Source organism: Photinus pyralis, unplaced genomic scaffold (genome assembly GCF_008802855.1).
Source record: "Photinus pyralis isolate 1611_PpyrPB1 unplaced genomic scaffold, Ppyr1.3 Ppyr1.4_LG6, whole genome shotgun sequence".
NCBI lineage: Eukaryota > Metazoa > Arthropoda > Insecta > Coleoptera > Lampyridae > Photinus > Photinus pyralis.
This window is the reverse complement of record NW_022170663.1, coordinates 30,394,788-30,413,403: the sequence shown is the minus strand read 5'-3', so window position 1 is coordinate 30,413,403 and position 18,616 is coordinate 30,394,788. Positions and strand designations below refer to the sequence as shown.

Sequence of the window (18,616 nt, the reverse complement as noted above, 5' to 3'; positions counted from 1 at the left end):
AAGGTACTTATTCTATTGCAATTTTGGTAAAGATTTATTACATAGGTACATCTTGGAGATGTCAATGGGACTATGAAAATGGGACTTCTGATGAAGGTGGGAAGTTGAATTTTGGATTCAGCATGCTAAGGATAAACAATAGAAAAATCATTTGTTTAATTTTATCTAAGATCTTCGAGATCGTTTATAATTTGGTGTTGCAGTCTGTCTGTCTGTCCGTGTGCACGATAATTTTGTTTAGAAACGTCCGATCGGTTTGCAAATCGGTACATATGTTCTATTAAATCCTTTGAACCCTCTTAAAAATGGAAGACCACATAAAGAAAAATTACAAATATTAAACAAAGAACTAGGATATAAGCAAGGTCGCTATTGTTTTTCAGCTACGTAAATTATATGACCAAAAACTGGTCAAATGATACGCTGATCTCAAACCTCGTGGGACAAAATCAATCAATCAACCCCCTTAAGTATCGTCTTTTTCACTTCCGGCTTCATTCCATTTCTATCATTAGTCCGGATATAAGAAAGGAGCGAATCATATAGGTATCTTTCAATTTCTCTTCAAACAACCTCCAAAAAAACAAATAAAACAGACCTAAAACTTTAATTACCAGCACTGTTACGAAGTGCCGGAAACAAGCGCACATAAAAACACAAGTCATATGTTTGCGGTTACGATTACTCATTGAGTGTACGTACGTGTCACGAAGACGGTCTGTAATGCAATCAATACAACCACAGCAGGTAAGTGAAGTAACATTGAAGATGTTTGTATCTGTTCCATTTACGTAAGGAACGGTGGCACTTCTCAAAATTATACGCTTTTATTATACTACGTTTAAGAGACAATAACGACACCTCCGATGATATATTTTATGAGCCATTTTATGTGACAACTTAATTTATAAACATTTATACAGAGGGAACGAAGAAAATAAACCACCGCCCGCCGGTTACGTAACATAAAACTTATACTAAAATTTACAAGCACTTCATTCGAAGTGCCGGCTACTGTCGCACTTATTTCGATAGCGTTAAGAGCTGCTACTTTTACGTCATTGAAACTTCTCAAAAGATGTGGATTACTTCTAAAGTGGCTTTCCGGCCGATAAATTCGTTATATTTTAAAGAAACTTTCAGTCGGGTTTTAAACATGAAAGTGTTAGAGAAAACGAGGGCATGAAAGAAGTTAATAAATTATATGGTCAAATACGTCAGTGATACCACCCCTAAAAGCTTTTACACAAAAAATGGAATCACTCACTGATTGACAAATGAATAAATCTGTAATCACAGCTCACTTTCGCTCTTTTCCTAAATTTGGATGTTTTTCCAGGTGCCTTACAATTTCTTTAACAACACTGAAATGTGATGCTAATTAGTCTTAGGTTCTAAGTGTATTCACCCTCAACCCCAGAGATGTCCCAAATGGCCTCAAAATTATAATGCTATTTTCATGATAAGGATGAACTGGACGCTTTTAGACATTCTCGCGTGAATCGTAGCGTGTCCAGGCAGATAAACCATGACCTACTTACTCGGGCGTTTCCCTAACCTATACAGGATTCAAAATTGAAAGAAAGAAAAGAATGATTTCACCAAACTTAAGAATCCTACAATTCACTTAAATGCAAACATGTGTGCCAAAGTAACGAATTTCTAGCACATTAGTTTAGTATCGTTATTCAAACTACTTCTATAATTTTGTAATTCGAAAAAGAACATTAGTAGAAAAGTCTCACTACTTTTTTGTGATGCCTTGGTGATGGGGGTTTCTCGGTGATGAAACTCAGGAGTGACCTTGTTGGTGGTGCAAGCTCGAGCCTGCCCCGGTACCAATTCTTCAGAATTTGAGGTTTTTAGTTTTAGGAAGACATTTGACGTTTCAGAACTTGGAAACATTTTCGAGTTTAATTTTATTTCATAAGAGAATAAAAGAATTTAGAAATTATTTACGAAATCCTGGGCGATCTGTAGTTCCTTCATTTTCCTAGTCCTAGGAACTGGGTTTTCGGTGTGCTCTTTCCGATTTTTTAAATTCCAAAAATTCGTCCAAGATGGTGCACTTCTAAGCGAGGGAACGAAAAAATCTAATCTCCAGCATAAAACTAACACAACCAAATTTAGTTTTTAAAAATCACAACGCAAAATCGTAGGGTTTCAAATTATTCCCGCGCGTAGAACACATCCCATAGACTTTGAAAACTGTTAGAACAGTTTTGTTCAATTTTTGTTGCGTCCAAGATTTTTTTAATTTTTGATTCGTTTGTTTCCATGTTCAAAAATCTCTAAATACCAAGTTTCGTGTAGAGGTCAGAATTTTGTCGCATCTTTGTGGTCGCATCTTGGGGTAGGTAATTTGGTTGAGTTTTTACAAAATCAAAAAGAACCTCAACAACACCTTTAGCAGCTAAACGAAATATTTTGGACGCAATGTTATTATTACATACTTAAATGTTCCTGTATTTAAAAAAATGACCCACCCCTCCTTATCATCAACGATGGAAATATTGATTAAAAAATACAAATTTAAATCGGAATTCATTTACATAATTCTTGATAAATTAATAGTAAACAAGAATACACTGTTCTATTGAGAGTAAAAAAATCTCAAAAAACACCTTCTCATGGATTATGTTCTCCTGGTAGTCAGAGAAGATTTACATTTTTCTTATAAATTTTCCGTGTACCAAGAAGAGAAGCAGCCCCTCGCACATTATGTTCGCCTCATTGCAAAGTTGCAAAAATTTAAACGAAAATAATGTTGGAATGTTTCTTCTGAGCATAGAAAACCAGCTCATGGATTATGTTCTCCTGCTAGCCAGAGAAATTTAGCAAAATTTGTCGAACAAATCCTCCCTGTGTTAGGAACATAAAAAACTCTTTCTCCGTCTCATGGATTATGTTCTCCTGGTAGTCAACATTTTCTAAAAGATTTTCCGTGTAGTAGAAACAGAAATATCTCTTATACTACCATAATTTTCTCCTGGTATCAAACTTGCAAAAGTTGAAAATAAAGTGTTGAACCATTTCTCTCGACCACAAAAAAAATCCTCCTCATGCCTTCCTTGCCCTTTATATACTCCAGTTACAGAAGTTCAAGCGAGAATAAAAAGTTGAAACGTTTCCCTTGAGCATTGAAAACATTTTGGGTTATGTTTTCCTGGTAGTCAGAGACAATTTTTGTACCATGTTCTTCGTGTATTAGAAAACAGGATCATCTCGTCACGCACTCTTGATATTATATTTTAAGGTTTAAACGAACGTGTTGGAATATTCCTCTTGACAACAGAAAAAAATGTCCTCATGGATTATATGTTCTCCTAGTAGCCATCTCTGTGGAGCAGGAATACAAATAACTTTTCGCACATTAATTTTTCCGTTACAAAACTTGTAAAAGTATGAACGAAAATAAAGTGTTTTGTTGAGCATAGAAAAAAAAGTCCTCTTCTTGACATCTGTTCTTTTGGTAGGGGGATTCTCTACTATTAGGAACGGGAACAAAGGCGCTTTCTGGTTACATGATTTCCTGGTAGTCAGAGAGAATTTTGTACTTAAAACAGCAACACTCCCTCGTATATTATATTCTCCTGATACCAAACCTGTAGAAGTTTAAATGAAAACATTTCTTTTAAGTATACAAAATCTCCTCGTGAATTATGTTCTCCTGGTAGCCACTAAATCAAGCAGGCCGCCAATTTCTAAGGCTATAGCTTATAGGGCATATTGGACTCCACTTGGTGAATTTTGACTAAAATAAATTGTCAACTTTGCCGATTGTCCCCGATTTATAACGAAATGATGAGTTTTTTGGGACTTTTGACAGAAAACATTTTGGGGGATGCTTGAGCCCGTGCCTAGTAAGCTACGACAAAAATATTGAAAAAAATCCTTGCTTAGAATTTCTTAACGTGAATGGATCTTATTTGATTCGATTTTTACTTAAATTTTTCAGCTTTTCATGAGCGAGTGGTCCTAAAATTGAATGCGCGTGAAAGCTCGCGGCGCCGAGAAGTCGTGGGAGAGGACGAAATTAGCTAGAATTGCGAGACGATTTTGCAAGGATCACATCCGCCGTATCAAGCTTGCAAAGCAGCGTGTGAATAGTTGATTCAGTGAGATTCCACTCCACGTGCAGTTGAGTTATTAATGTCTGATCCGTTGTGTAAAATTAATTTTATTGGTGGCCAAGTTGTGCGTCCCACAATGGATGTCAATAAAAAAATAAAGTAGTGAGATATGGTTGTTCGGTGAGTGCCGTGGGGCAATTGTGATTAAGCCGCGAGAAAATTTGCGTCGCGCCGCGAGAAATGCATATTGAACCGCGAGCGAAGTGGGGTCAACCACCTGAGTCTAACCAGCGAAATTAAGGCGACCATCTGTAAATATTACTTGCAGAGTACTTGAATCCGCCTCCAGTACAGTACGTTTAAATCGAACGCGAAAAAACTTGCGAATTAAAGTTTTTGTTGCAAGGATTATTTAACCCTTTGCATTTTTTGGTCAAGGAACTATATTGTATGTAACTGTTTGTTTTCTCATGTAGGTGTTAATGATTTTTATTTTATAGCATATGTTAAAATGACATTTTAATAGGTTTGAATGAGGATAGATTTAACCGTAAGGGTAGATAAAGTGAAACAGATGACCGTGCATTCTAATGACATCTGTCATTCTTGTTTCAATCAGGCAGGTAGATTTTGAATTTTATATTTTTAAATGTCATTATTTGTAATTAAGTAAAAAAAAATTAATTATTAGTATGATCAGAGTCTTGATTTCGTAACTACCCGTTGCAACGTAAACCTAACGCCCATTTCTAAAATTAAATGCGCACAATGAGCAGGACGCGCAGGGTTAGCTTTCATATGGCCGTGGCCCCACGTTGGGCGCGAAATAAACAATTATTGCGCGCAATGGTATCCGGTCACTATGCCACTCAACAGAGACTTACCTAGCTAGCTCAAATTACACAATTTAATTTTTTTTCTTTTTAAATTATCCCTCTGGACACAACTGGGTTCCGACACAAGATGAAAACACTAACATTGAAATTCCGTAAATTCCAATGAAATCACTACTCAAATTTTGAATAAGATCGGCAATAATAATTATTATTTTTGCATTCTTAATAGCACAAACTTGGACAACGTTAAACTTGTTTCCGCATTATTTTACTACCATAAGGACGATTCCGTTTCTTTTTTTTAAAATAATAATAATATTGTCTTTATTCAACAAGCTATAAATAAATTATACACACAACATACAAAACAATAAAATTATAAAACTCATATGCTTGTTGTTGCATAGCCGGCTGAACTACCGGTACCAAAATTAGAGTCATAGACATTTATGCTCGCTTTAATATAACCCAACACAGTCTCGTTTACTCTTCATTCTTCCTATTTAACCAAAAACCACCTCTCACAAATTCAACATCGACCCGACGACACTCTAAATTCCTTCCCGTCGACAGAACTGATGAAACACCTGCATTGCTTATCTCGCACGTGACATGGTCGAAAAGCCACTTAATTCTTGTCAGATAACCATTTTTTATCAGCACCTGATCAGATAATAAAACTTTAAACTCACGTAAAAATTTGGATTAAATGTTCCCTTAGTCACCCATTTTAAATTATCATACAAGCTAAATACAACAAATTGTATTAATCCCCCAATCTTATGGAATAACTTGAATTATGTTACATACAGGCTGTACTGGCTGCTATTTCCGATATTCTAACCGAAATTACGTTTGCCCTGCGTTTTGAAACAAATCTGCCAGTTCGTGTTTTCCGTAAAGCTTCATACGTTGGATCCACCACGACGACCTCTATTTTGCACCCTGGTTTACAGTATGTGCCTTATGAGCTCGGAAAGAAACGGCAATGTAACATCAATTGTTATTCGGAAAATAAACCAAAAAAACGCAGTTTACGTCTTATCGCATTGATCATAGACGACGTATAAGATAAAAGTCGAGGAACGCCACAGCTACAAAAAAAAGGAAACGCTATGTACAAAAGTAAAATTAATTAGTAATAGTAATTTTCAATTTAGCTGCTAATTACCCCCTAATCAACAAAAAAATAAATGTAAAATGGCCGACTTCCTCCATCCGCTTTCGTTTTCCAAACGCCTTCAAAAAGAAAGGGGCGCCAACCGCATTAATAACAACTTAATTATTGCTTCCGATTTAAATAAGCCAATCCGTGACAAATAGTAATTTCCGTTAAAATTCAAGTTAATTAATCACCTCAATTCTCGGGGAAATTGTGAAATGCGTTACCTACAAGCAGCGGAGAGTGTGGGACATACTCGCGCAAAATCCAATTTAAATACGTAAACTACACGCTACATAAGTAATGCATAAAATTACCTGTCGACCTCGTAACGAACACAACCACCATCCCTCTATGTTCCCCGTGTTTTGTTCGAGCACCACCAGAATGTCACCTTTGCGGAATGCTAATTCGTCGGGCGACTCGGCTATGTTATCGTAGAGCGCTCTTGCCAAACAGTTCTGTAACAAAAAAAAAGTTTAAATTAACGTCTTCGCGTCATGCACTTTACTAAGTTGTACGTTTAACAACTTCCTGGTCGTGCAAGGATTATGTACGAGTACGACCCACTTTCATTGATCCGTTTTTTGGGTCGTTATGCATTTTAAAAATAAACGCCGCTTTGCATACTAAACCATCACTTTTCATACAAACACAAAAATTGGATAATTAAAATTCTCACACGTTCTGAATTATTTAAAGGCAATCGTAACATGATCCTCACTTTAAAATGGAGTTTCCAGCAATTACGAAACTAATCCATTTCGTAGCCCCATAAGGTAAAACTTTCCTATCCTATGCCGAATTTACATCCTAAATTTAATTAGGATATTCGGGCGATGAATCAGAAAGGCGATGATGTCATAAAAACAAGGGGAAACAAGTACTCTAAAGGGGGATGATTGACGTAATTAGAAATGAGATTGATTTGTTAAATGGATTCGATTCGATGGATATGATTTCGTCGCAAACAGCTTCGACCTTGAACCAAATTATACCGCGACTCCCTAATTAACAACTGGTTTAAACTATCATTATCAATTAGCAGCGTTCGTTTCAATTGCCAATTTACATATATTATGTGTGTAGTTTTTTGAATGTAAAAATAAACAAATTGCGACCATATACGAACGTCATCGATTTTTGAAGGCCGGAGTCGGCGGTCAGGTACAAAGCGAAATTCCAAAGATGCTCGCGAGGATGGTCATAAATTTTAAATGCAGTCGGATATCAGAAACTCCTCCATTAAGTTAGGTCTCTGGGGTTGAAAATCACCCCATACAGTGCCCGAAACTACATTTGCAGTTGGATTTAATTACGCGAAGTGATGTGTTCATCCCTTATAAATAGATTTATTTCCCCCCACCACCGTTACATTCTCTCCTCTTACTTTTTACTCGTAGTTTTTTAATGACCAGTGTTTTCAGGGAATCTAAAAATGTAACGCTAGCTCTTAATTTGGATTTATTTTTTCAGATAAGAGTTTCTGAAATTTTTAGGGCTGAGTATTGTTGTAGGTAGAGAATCTAGAGGGCGGTCAATATATATGATTGGTAATTTCGAAATTTGGGTAAATTTAGATTTGTAGAAAAGTTCGAAGTTTCCAATTAAAGTTTAGCGATCGTTTTTTCTGCTTTATTTGAATTCTACAGTATAATAGCCTCGATAATAGCTGATGACGTGGGGGTAATAAAAACAAAGTTTTTTTATTTTAATTGGTTTTATCTGCTCCAAATCGTAGAGTAAGGATTAGATGATAGTCCAAATTGTAAAGATGCAATTCCGTCAAATTTCAGTTCGTGGGTTTCATGAGGAACCGTACTCACAGCGATTTTAATTGGCTTAAAACGGCGTGTTAATTAATTAATAAAAAATAGGTAGGGATTATTTCGGTAATTTTTGGAAGGCATTCGGGTCTGGACCACTTGTGCATTCACGATTTATGGCATCATGGGTTGAGCAGCGAAAGAGATCGCGACAATTTTGCGGGTAGTTATATTAATACGAGGAAGTTTTGGAAGAGATTCGATCGAAAACTACCAAGGAGTCACCACGTAGTCGGCCGCGAAAAAAAAGAAATTTCGTTCAGAAGTTGCCAGGGCGAAAGTCGTTTTTTCAATTCCGGGTTATTTTCGGCGTTAAGTGGGGACGCGTTTCTTCGAAGCTGGCGTTATCAAGTCTAATCGTCATTGGCGGCGTTTTTGAAAATCCTGTATGAGATTATTTTATGGTGGAAGAAGTGGTTTTTTCTTTAAATACTGGATACATGAAAAACGAAGCTATTGCTAGCTGTTAGTTTTCCGCAACGGTGAAAGAGCGTGTAAATTTTTGTTTTGCTGAAGAAGCAGTATGTCGGTTTCGAAGCAGCCACCGAGAATTTGTTCACTTTACTCATCAAACCGGATTTTGTCATCAAGTTTTCAGAAGCTATTAGTGTTTGTGTGAGTGTAGTGCGCTTATATCGCAAATTTTGTACGACCAAATTTTTGGGATTAAGAAATTTATGATTTTTTTTAATTTTTAATTATCGACCGCCTGCGTGCGGGGTATATGTTCAAACAAGCTTTGTAAGCTTTTCATTCTTTCAGGGATTTTGTTCTAATTCTTTCGTGTGTTTCGGAACAAATTTTTGTAATTGTCAATCAATGAATTGTACGTTTATTCGAATCCTTTGTGCGACCCGGATAGAGTTTTCATGTCAGATTTTTTCTATTGGTGCCCAAGATTTATTTGAGGTGTTGATCAAAATTCATGTAATAAATTATTTGAAATTGTCGGAAGTTGGTCGAGGCGACAGAAATTTTAAGACAATAGTAGCATTTTTCTTTTGGTACATGACGGATATGTATAAGGAGAGAATATAAAATGCTAAGCTTCAATGTTGGTTTGTTTTGAGCTAGCTGGCAGATGTTTTGTGGCTGGTGTAGTGACCGCAAGACCATTGCACTCAGCAATATCTTTAAGAAAACATTATATTTTATATTGGATCGTAGTAGAAAAGTCCCTTCAAGGAAAATTTGGATTTTAATGTTCTTAAAAATAGCAATCTTTGGGCAAATCGAAGCCTTGTATTGCATGTATTTAATCATTGGTGAACCATTTGGTTACTCATTTTAAGGTTAGTTTTAGCGTTCAATGACGAGAAAATGGTCAAATTAGGGAAAAGTAGCACAAATAAACAGTTATTACCATTTACCATGCTTTGAATAAAAACCAGAAAATTCCGATGACTTTCGAAGAAAAACCGAAATTTGCCGATTTCATTTTTATTTCATTTGAGCGGATACAGAAAAATAAAAAACATTTTGTCATTGCCACTTTTTGCGGTCTACAAGGTACCGTTGGGAGATTTTCAATACAATGTTTCGTTTCGGAGAAATCATCATCAAGTTTAGTTATTTATACGGCCCGTAAATACCTCGAAAAATACATACTGTATTGAATAGCATTTTTTATTACTACAAGGATGTAAGGCACACAAAAAAATGAAAACTCTGGTGGTTTCAACAGAATGGTGCACCCGCATACAAAAAGATATGAATTTTTTAAAGCGGTACTTTTGGTGTACGGGTACTTTGGACATTAAGGACGGACGCTATTGATTTTCAGGATGCTGGTTCACCAGGAACAAAAGTTATAGGACTTCGAGTAAATCGGGAACAGGAAAAACTGCGGGGTCAATATAATAAAAATCAACATGTTTCATTCCCTAGGTCATGTATCGAATTCGGACTACCGCTAGATTATTTCGTATTGGATGTGTAACAATTCAATATAACTCTTCTCTGTGATATAGGTCAAAAGTTTTAGAGCAAAATGTACCCAACATTATTTTTTACACATGAATTTGGAGTTTTAAAAGCTTTCAAACGCATTATCTTGATGCTGAAAGATTACATCCCGTACACATTTGATAACCACATGTGTGTGATTCAAAGATCTTAAATTATTTTTCTGATGTCACATGGATTTTGATCAAAATATGTCAAAATCGTTATTTATGCGCCAAGATTATTGGGAAAAAGACTAGAGGCATATTATCTCAATGCCGAAGACATGAATTTGATGCATTTTTGGCGACCACGTGGATTTTAATCAAAACATGTCAAAATCGTTATTTATGCACCAAAATCGTTGGGAAAAAGCCTAAGAGCATTATCTCAATGACTAAAACATGGATTTGATCTATTTTTGACGACCAGGTGGATTTTGATCAAAATAAGTCAAAATCGTTAATAATGCACCAATAACGTTGGAAAAAAGACCAAGAGCATTATCTCAATGACCAAAACATGGATTTGATCTATTTTTGACGAACACATGGATTTTGATCAAAACATGTCAAAACCATTATTTATGCACCAAGATCGTTGGGAAAAAGACGAAGAGCATTATCTCAATGACCAAAGCATGAATTTGATCTATTTTTGGCGATGACATGGATTTTGATCAATACATGTCAAAATCGTTATTCTTTCACTGACATCGTCGGGAATCACAAACGATGATTAAGGTTAATCACTGATGAAAAGTATTAGAATGGGAAACAAATGAGCGTATTATCAAAGGTGGCTAACATTCTAATATTTTTAATCATTGATTAACCTTAATCATCGTTTGTGAAACCGGGCATAAGAGCATTATCTCAATGACCAAGAGATGAATTTGATGCAACTATAAAATGCATTATGTAAGATTAAAACTAATTGTCGTTAAAAGTGATTGTAATACTGAGGATCCTTTAATATTCCGTTGTATCGGTTTATTTACAAGTTTTGCAGTTGGCGGCTACCTGCAACTGTTTTTCTACTGGAAGATGTATAATATAATCAAGTTAACTTCCAAAGATCAAAATTATAGGAATAATATGACTAATACGTCATCAGTCTGAAGAATGCGATTTTCACACGAACGGATAGACAGACGAACATACCACATAATGGCTGTAAGTTAACGAATAAAACCTGTGCCAAAATTCCATCATTCTTTATTCAATAAGTAATTCAATTCAACGCATCGAACAAAGCAAGTGCAGGGTAAGTATAGTAATTTATTGAGCCCGTAGGTAAGAAAAGGGCGGGCTCAAAAACAGGTAAAATTCCTCGGTATTCGCTACTGGTTTTGATCTAATTGTGATGCGACCTCTGTTATTGCGCCTTATTACTCAAGGACGAAATTAAAAATCAATTCCTGAAAAGGTCGTTTACTAAACGCAAACCGCAAACCACACATCGCCTTAGAAAAAAAGACTCATTTCGCGTGCTTCTTCCTACAAATCGGAATGAGATAATTCCGTTCGGTATCCAATTTTAGATTCTTACACAAAATGCGATTATCAGATATTCAATTTCGGAGGTCTATGAGGCAATAAACTCTCTCCCGTTTCCCTCTTTTTATTCGAGCCGAAAAGCCAATATTTAAATTCGACGTCACGATAAGGCACGCTTGCTTAGTCCGAATTGTAAACAGGGGCGCCAAATCCCAATTTGGAAGGTAAAGTTGCTGCAAACAAAAGTGTCATGTTCCCGTTATTGTAATGTGGGAAATTATGGAATTAAAACGATGACGAATTTGTCGAGATCGCCCAGCGAGCGATGGTGGATTACAAAAGCAAATTCATTGGACAGGAAAACATTCGATTAGTTCCTGCTTCGAACGAGAACATTAAAGGTTATATACTGATATTAAATATCGTAAAAGGTGCGTGTAAATACGTCGTGTTGAACGATGAATTTTCCCCGGTGGATATATTTATTTAAGGCTTTTAGAGTTATCTATAAGCTGTGTAAACAACTCTACAGGGTGTACATTTGATGCACGCGACATCCCTATCCAACTTAAAATTAAAATTCATTATTGCTACTTGCTAGTTCTAGACTCTAGACTAGAGCGACTGAAAGACAAGGATGTGTAAATAGTAAAAAAAAAACAGTTTTGTGTCTCTTTGCGACTTTGATACGTCATTAGGGTAGATGTTTTTCATTCAAGACACAATGACCCAGCCCAGCAAGTGCAGGATTATTTCGTACGTACAAATAACAAAAGCGACACTGAATGGAAAGAAAATATTTTGTCAGGTCTCGACTTACACGCAAGAACTTTTGTCCTAATCCTACTCAACCCCGTCCCGCAGTGTTTGTTTACTAACCCTTCATTGTATTTCGACGGCCTCTCGTTTTATTTTGTAACAATTTTCTCTCGGAATGTACGCAGCTTGTTAGTTTGAAAGAAGTTGATCCGGAAGTTAAGCGCTAGACACTTGCTCGACGTCAATATCCATTACTCAAACTGTCATCTCGACCGCTCAATCAATAAAAAAGTTTCTCGATTCGAATTGATTATCTCCCTATCTCGCCGTAGACGTGATTAATAATTCCATGCAGACCCAGCGAATGTAGAATGTCTGTTCTTTGCGAATTCAAGCAGCTTCAATTCAACACTGTAATTGAATGTGAAATTATGCACCCTTTTTAATTAATTTTGGATCTTAAGTTATAGAGGGACCAATATGGAACACGTACAGTGCCTCTACCGTCTCCGTTGAAGATCCAAAAATGAGCAAAAATATATTACCGACGCTTGAACCAACCTTCTCTAAAATAGGTACCTACTCCTTTGTTTTTAAAACTTTTAATAGAATCTGTATAAAAACTGTAAATCAAAAACAATAATTTGATAAAAAGACGGTTTTATGTCTGTTGAATTATCCTCCGACTGTCACAAAAGACAAAACGTAACCTCAAAATTTGTAGGTTTTGATAATATCAATTCCTAGAGACCAAAATTAAGAAAATACATTCCGGAAATTTAATGCAATAAAGATATTAAAAGAAGTTTCATTTTTGATGATTTCAAAATAATGAGAATTTATAATAATTGATGCGAAAAATTATAAGCATTAAAAAAGTTTGATAACAGATCGACAATTTTACAAAAATCAGATTTCGAAAAAATTGAAAATCATTAAAAAATATTTTTGAAGAATTCAAAAAATACTTTAAACAGCTTCCAATGCGGGCCAGTCGGTCGCAAACGAAATGTTTGTTGGGGCCGGGAGAATTCCGAAATATCTTGTTGCGCAGCCACTGCTCCAAGCAGTCGCTAAACTAAATTTGACGTGATGGTACAAAAAACTACGAATATTTTGGTATAAACATTTTTGAAGATTTCAAGAACTTTTTGGTTTTTAAAACTTTCTGCACAATTAAAAAAAGATGGTAACATTAATTTTATTAACACATTTCTGGTAATGAATTTTATACATTGTTGTTGACCAAATGATTGAGTCATTCTTGCATTGCTTAGTTGATTACTGGTTTGCCACATTAAAAATGCGATGGCACATCGTAGACTTTTAATATTCTTTTTAAATTTATGAACATGAAACTATTCGCAACATTCTAAAACAAGTATAAATTGTGCACAACTCTTGTGCAGATAAAGCGCATTTTTAAACCGAAATAGCTTTTGTTTTGACATCACCAATGGATATATTTCTTGCAGACGTCTCCATCGCCCTTTGTGAGTACCCTCTTCCGACAATCCATAAGGGAATATACCCGATCACGATAAGAGATTGAGGAGGAGGGCTATGGTTGGTAGAAATTAATTCCTTTCGTTGAGACCTTTCATTAGAGTACCATGAAGGATAAAACTAGTTCCCCCCCCCCCCACCCCGTTTGATAAGAGAACAGAAAGAAGGTCAGTAGTTGGTAGGGTTCCTTTCGTTGAGACCTTTAATTAGAATACGAGAGGTAACATTAATTTTTCACCCCCCCCCCTCCCTCCCCCCGTCGCTCACTGATCTCGAAAAAGAGTCGCACGGGAAAGTTCTAGTTTGTACAACCAATTTATTTCGATGAGACCTTTCATTAGAATACATGAAGGGTAGAACATGCCCCCCCCCCCATTTTCTTAACTTGGCACCACTAAAGGCATGCGGATGCAAAATCTGAGACCAATTGTTTGTCGTATGTAACATTTATGCACTTTCAAAAACATTCGTGGGGGGGGCCTTTTAGATAGCCGGTAGAAGTGAGTCCGGACGGACGGACAAAACGCAAACAATAGCACATTTTTTTTAATTCTTAAAAAATGCGCTAAAAAATTTAAAACAAATACAACTTGTACACAACTCTTGTGTATCTTATGGCCCTTTGCACAGACAAATTTTAGTGGAGCTTATCTTAAGCGTAGCTTAACATCCATGGCAACGATTATTGAGACAATGGTTGCCATGGATTTTAAGCTACGCTTAAGCTAAGCTCCGCTTAAATTTTTTGGTGCAAACGGCCATTAGTAAATAATTGGGTTATACGGCTTGAAATATTTATCAATGTTTAGCATGTTGGTAGATTATTAATGATGAGAGGGCTCTTTACACATAAACATGTAGCGAATATAGAAACCCAAGGAGACATCGGGGCGCCACAAATCGCCATCGAGGCACCATCAAGTCAATGTCGATCCTGAATTGATAATTAATGAATTCGCGATCGTGTGTTAAAATTTACGTGTTATGAGTACCTGATAAATACTGTTATATTCATTAATAATTTAATTGTATATATCACGTAATTAAATTTACGTTACAAACATTTAAACGCCATCTGGCGCACATTTAAAATGTAAGAAAAAACAAGAGAAATTATTCTCCGCAATGTTAGATTTTTTCCCTTCCTTCGACACTCTATTTTCGAGATACGTATAAGTTTTCACATCGGCAGTAGATATGTCTCGTCAAGACGTTCCAACTATTGATTTTACATTTGTGAGCACTCTCCTCCGGCACACTGTTATCGAGATATTAGCACTTAAGTGTTGACATTACCAATGGATACATTTCGTCATTACCTTCTTTTCTTAATTTAAATCCCATTTAAGTGATATTCTTGCGACATCTATATATTTCCTGTGTAAATTCGTTTAGTTTAGTATCTAGTTAGTTGAGTATTATAGGTTTCATTTACAACAGTTCTTCATTTTCCCGCTAGAGGTCGTGCAGATGTAGTTTCCATGGTTAAAATTTGCTGCGTGCGTACTACTACAACTATTCCTTGTACAGATTCAATCATTTCTTGTACAGAAGAATACGCGCCATATTTGTTGTTCGATTTTGCGTCATGTCTTTTTAAAAGGGTTCTAATGGTTGTATGATGTTTTGGTTTTTCTCTTGCGAACTTCACTGACGCGCTTTTGCGGATATATTCACAAGTTCTAATGCCGTTTACGGTATGTACCAACAATTGCGTATTAACCTCGACCTTACGAAGACCAGAACAAGAATCTCTTAGTCTGCCTTGTTCCCTTTTCGGTAAGTATTCTCTTTTCCCTTTTGAAATTTACTGTAGACAATTTACGAGAACCCCGTTATTCACACCGACCCACCTCTACTTTGTCTGAGCTTACCATGTGCTTATCTAAAGACAATTTTATTACGTTTGCTCAAAGTGAACATAACAACCCTCGTCCGACACCCCACTATTGAGAAATATAACCGATTACGATAAGTCGTCGGTCATCGAGAAGGAGCAATGCGGTTGGTATAAATTAATTTCTTTGATAGGAGTACCATGAAGCAACCCCCCCCCCCCCTTTCCTAACCTCCCGATTTCGATGAATAATAAGTGGCAAGGGCGGTATCAGACTTTCTTTTGTTGAGACCTTAATTTTAATACCATAAAAGATACATCCAATTTCTAACACCCTCCCCCCTCCACTCACCCTCGGATCTCTAATAAGTCGCGGAGGAAAGTTATAGTTTGCACGATCTTTTAAAATCGATGTTTGTAAATTATTATATAACCTTAATTCTATGTGCCCCACGTTGGGCGCCAAAAAACTTTTGGGGACTCGTAAAGGCTGTCAAAAATAAAAAAAGGACACTAAAAAAACGATCAACCAAACTCAAAATGTGCGGTTAATTATAAATTTAAATTCAGTGCCAACAAATTCGCGCACCAATGACTTTACAAAAAGTGTAACAGCGGAGTAGCCATACTTTTTCCATTATTAGTATCATAATGTCACCTACCAAACTTTTATATAATTACATAAATAAATATCGTCAAGTTACAGGATCTACTATCAATATTTCATTAACCACAAAGATGATTCTGCGCAGTGTGCATAGAACGTAAATATTTTATTACCTTATATTGGGATGAGTTTTTCAAAACTCACTTAAGCGAAAGCATGAATTTTTTGCATTTTTTGAACGCCTTTTTTTATTTTTTTTAAATCTTTTTGTTTAATTTTTTTGAATCAGTTGAATCTTTTGAATCTCATCCCTGGCGTTTAAATTTTGAATCGAGAATAATACTAAAACAACCCTTTTGAATTCAAAAATCTTTTCGATTTTTTTTAACTTTTTGAATCTCTCTTTAATTTTTTGAGTCGGTTGAACCTTTTCTGAATGTCAACCCCGGCATGTTACATTCTGAAAATATATGTTCTTTTTAAATTAAAATAATTATTTAAAAATGAAAATTGGGACGCATTATAATGTTTTAATCATCAGAAACCGGGCATAAATTTTCTTGCGTAACTGCGTTTATACTCTGCAGACTGCAATATGCGCCATTACGAAATTATCATTTCGAATCTATTGGCGAATAGAAATCTCATAAATGGGGGGCTCATGAAATGACATAAATGACTTTCTACTAATAATTATGCGCGAATTAAGCGCAACTAAAATTTAATCTTGAAGTTTCCTTCCTCAACCCCCAAATAAATCCTGTTTTTTTGCTCTTTTACTAAAACAACCTTATTTCCCATTGAATATGATACAATTTAAATTGAACCGTAAAGATCACTGAAGAAATGACTTACCCAAACTTTCCAATTTGTTCCGAAATTTAACATTGTAATATATTCGAATTAGAGGAATTCGCGATGTCGTAGGTTGGAGAACACGCGTTTCCATTCATGACATCGAAGTCCAAAAACGTTGTGCTTATTCAATGAAAGTAGATTGTAGAAAATTTATGCGTGGTTGTCTTTGTGTAGGGTGGACGGCTGAATCGACTATTAATAACACCATAATTTCAAAGTATAATCCACAAAATTCCATACGAACAGTCGTTAAGTCATCAATTTGTTACTAATTTATTCTAATGTTGTTATGAGAGACGTTAATATTGAGTTTTATGTACCCTGCGTAGGCGCGCGCTTAACCGGTTTTAACTACTGATATATTGTCGCAGTGCAACAGAAGTGCCCGTCGCATTTGCCAAGCCTTTCAATATCACTTTAAGTCGTGATAATAAAGTAATTATATTAAGTGAGTCTGAATGGAAACGTGTCCGTGGCGAAGAGACATTGCGAATCTTTAAATAGACCTTGTCGCTTTTGGGAGCATTACTTTAATCGCGCCGTCGTATGATGAGGTTTAATTAAGGTAGATTGGATATTTTTATGTGACGATTCGAGATTGCCCCTTAATGGACCGATGGCAATTTTAGGTAGCTCTATAGACATTCCGAATATTTTAGGCGTGCTCCAAATTGCACATCCTTGTAGAATGCAGATTATTATCATACCAAATCAAGTCCCGATAATTGTGTAGGTAATTATAGAACGGGTGATCGATAAACACAAAAACTTGCGGTTTGAGCGGTGCAAAAAAAACTAAACAGAATTATGTTTAGACACAGATTTGGCGTTAGGTAAAAGTAACAGGCGAGCCATGTAGGTATAATCGATCTACTGCAGAGAAACACGACGTTTCATAATTCAGACTTCAGGGCATAAAGTGCAATCTTCTATCTACCCTCGATGTTAGCAAATAAGCAAATTGTACTCGTATACACAAGATGTTAAAACGGGGATTGCCACATGTTTTTTGTGGTTTCAGGGGTAATCTTTGACAATCCCTAAAATTCTATGGTTGTATATGTTATATGTTAGGCGACATGTGCTCATTTTGGGTCAAACTTAAAATGGTAAAATCAAAATTTGAAAATATTCACCGTTTTAACACAAAGTATACCGTGTCAGGTAAAAACGTTTTCGAACCTAACCTCATCTTTTAAATAGAAATCCCTAAAAGGATAGCATATTCACTAGTAAAAAATTAAAAAAATTCAAAAATCTTTTTGAATTTTTTTAAATCATTTTAAGCTTTTGAATATTATCCCTGAATTGAATGTGCTCTTTTTTTAGAATAAAATATACCTTAATTTTTTTAATAGAACACCCTGTATGGTTTAATATAAAAAGATAAGATTACTACGAAAGCGTAGAAGGGCCACATCCAATTTTTTTTTATTTTCCGTGAAGAATTACGAAATTCCGTAAAAATATACGGAATTCTGTAAAATAAAACGGAATTCCGTAAAAATATACGTAACTCCGTAAAAAACACACGGAATTGTGTAGAATAATACAGAATTCCGCAAAACTACGGAATTCCGTAAAAAATAGGAAATTCCGTAAAAATATACGGAATTCCGTAAAATAATACGGAATTCCGTTAAGTAATGCGGAATTCCGTAAAAACCGGAATTATGCAGTAAATGCGATGCTGTGATCATTATTAGTCT

At 35.7% G+C, this 18,616-nt stretch overlaps 1 protein-coding gene across 1 annotated transcript; it reads right to left on the bottom strand.

The window, feature by feature from the left end:
* Positions 1-5,728: 5,728 nt before the first annotated feature.
* Positions 5,729-17,175, bottom strand: LOC116174315 (enhancer of filamentation 1-like). The gene is made up of 3 exons (XM_031492214.1): positions 16,905-17,175; positions 6,389-6,532; positions 5,729-6,003 (listed from the first exon to the last, which is right to left on the bottom strand). Exons 1-3 carry the CDS (start codon positions 16,935-16,937, stop codon positions 5,944-5,946), a joined length of 237 nt encoding a protein of 78 aa, XP_031348074.1. The 5' UTR covers positions 16,938-17,175; the 3' UTR covers positions 5,729-5,943.
* Positions 17,176-18,616: the final 1,441 nt, after the last annotated feature.

Bases quoted from the DNA above. Each gene is read 5' to 3' on its own strand.
- LOC116174315 (XM_031492214.1), bottom strand. From the start codon at position 16,937: ATGTTAAATTTCGGAACAAATTGGAAAGTTTGG. The intron at 6,533-16,904 runs GTAAGTCATTTC...TTTTTGTTACAG, and splicing joins GAACAAATTGGAAAGTTTGG to AACTGTTTGGCAAGAGCGCT. The intron at 6,004-6,388 runs GTAATTTTATGC...TTTTTTTTGTAG, and splicing joins GTTCGTTACGAGGTCGACAG to CTGTGGCGTTCCTCGACTTT.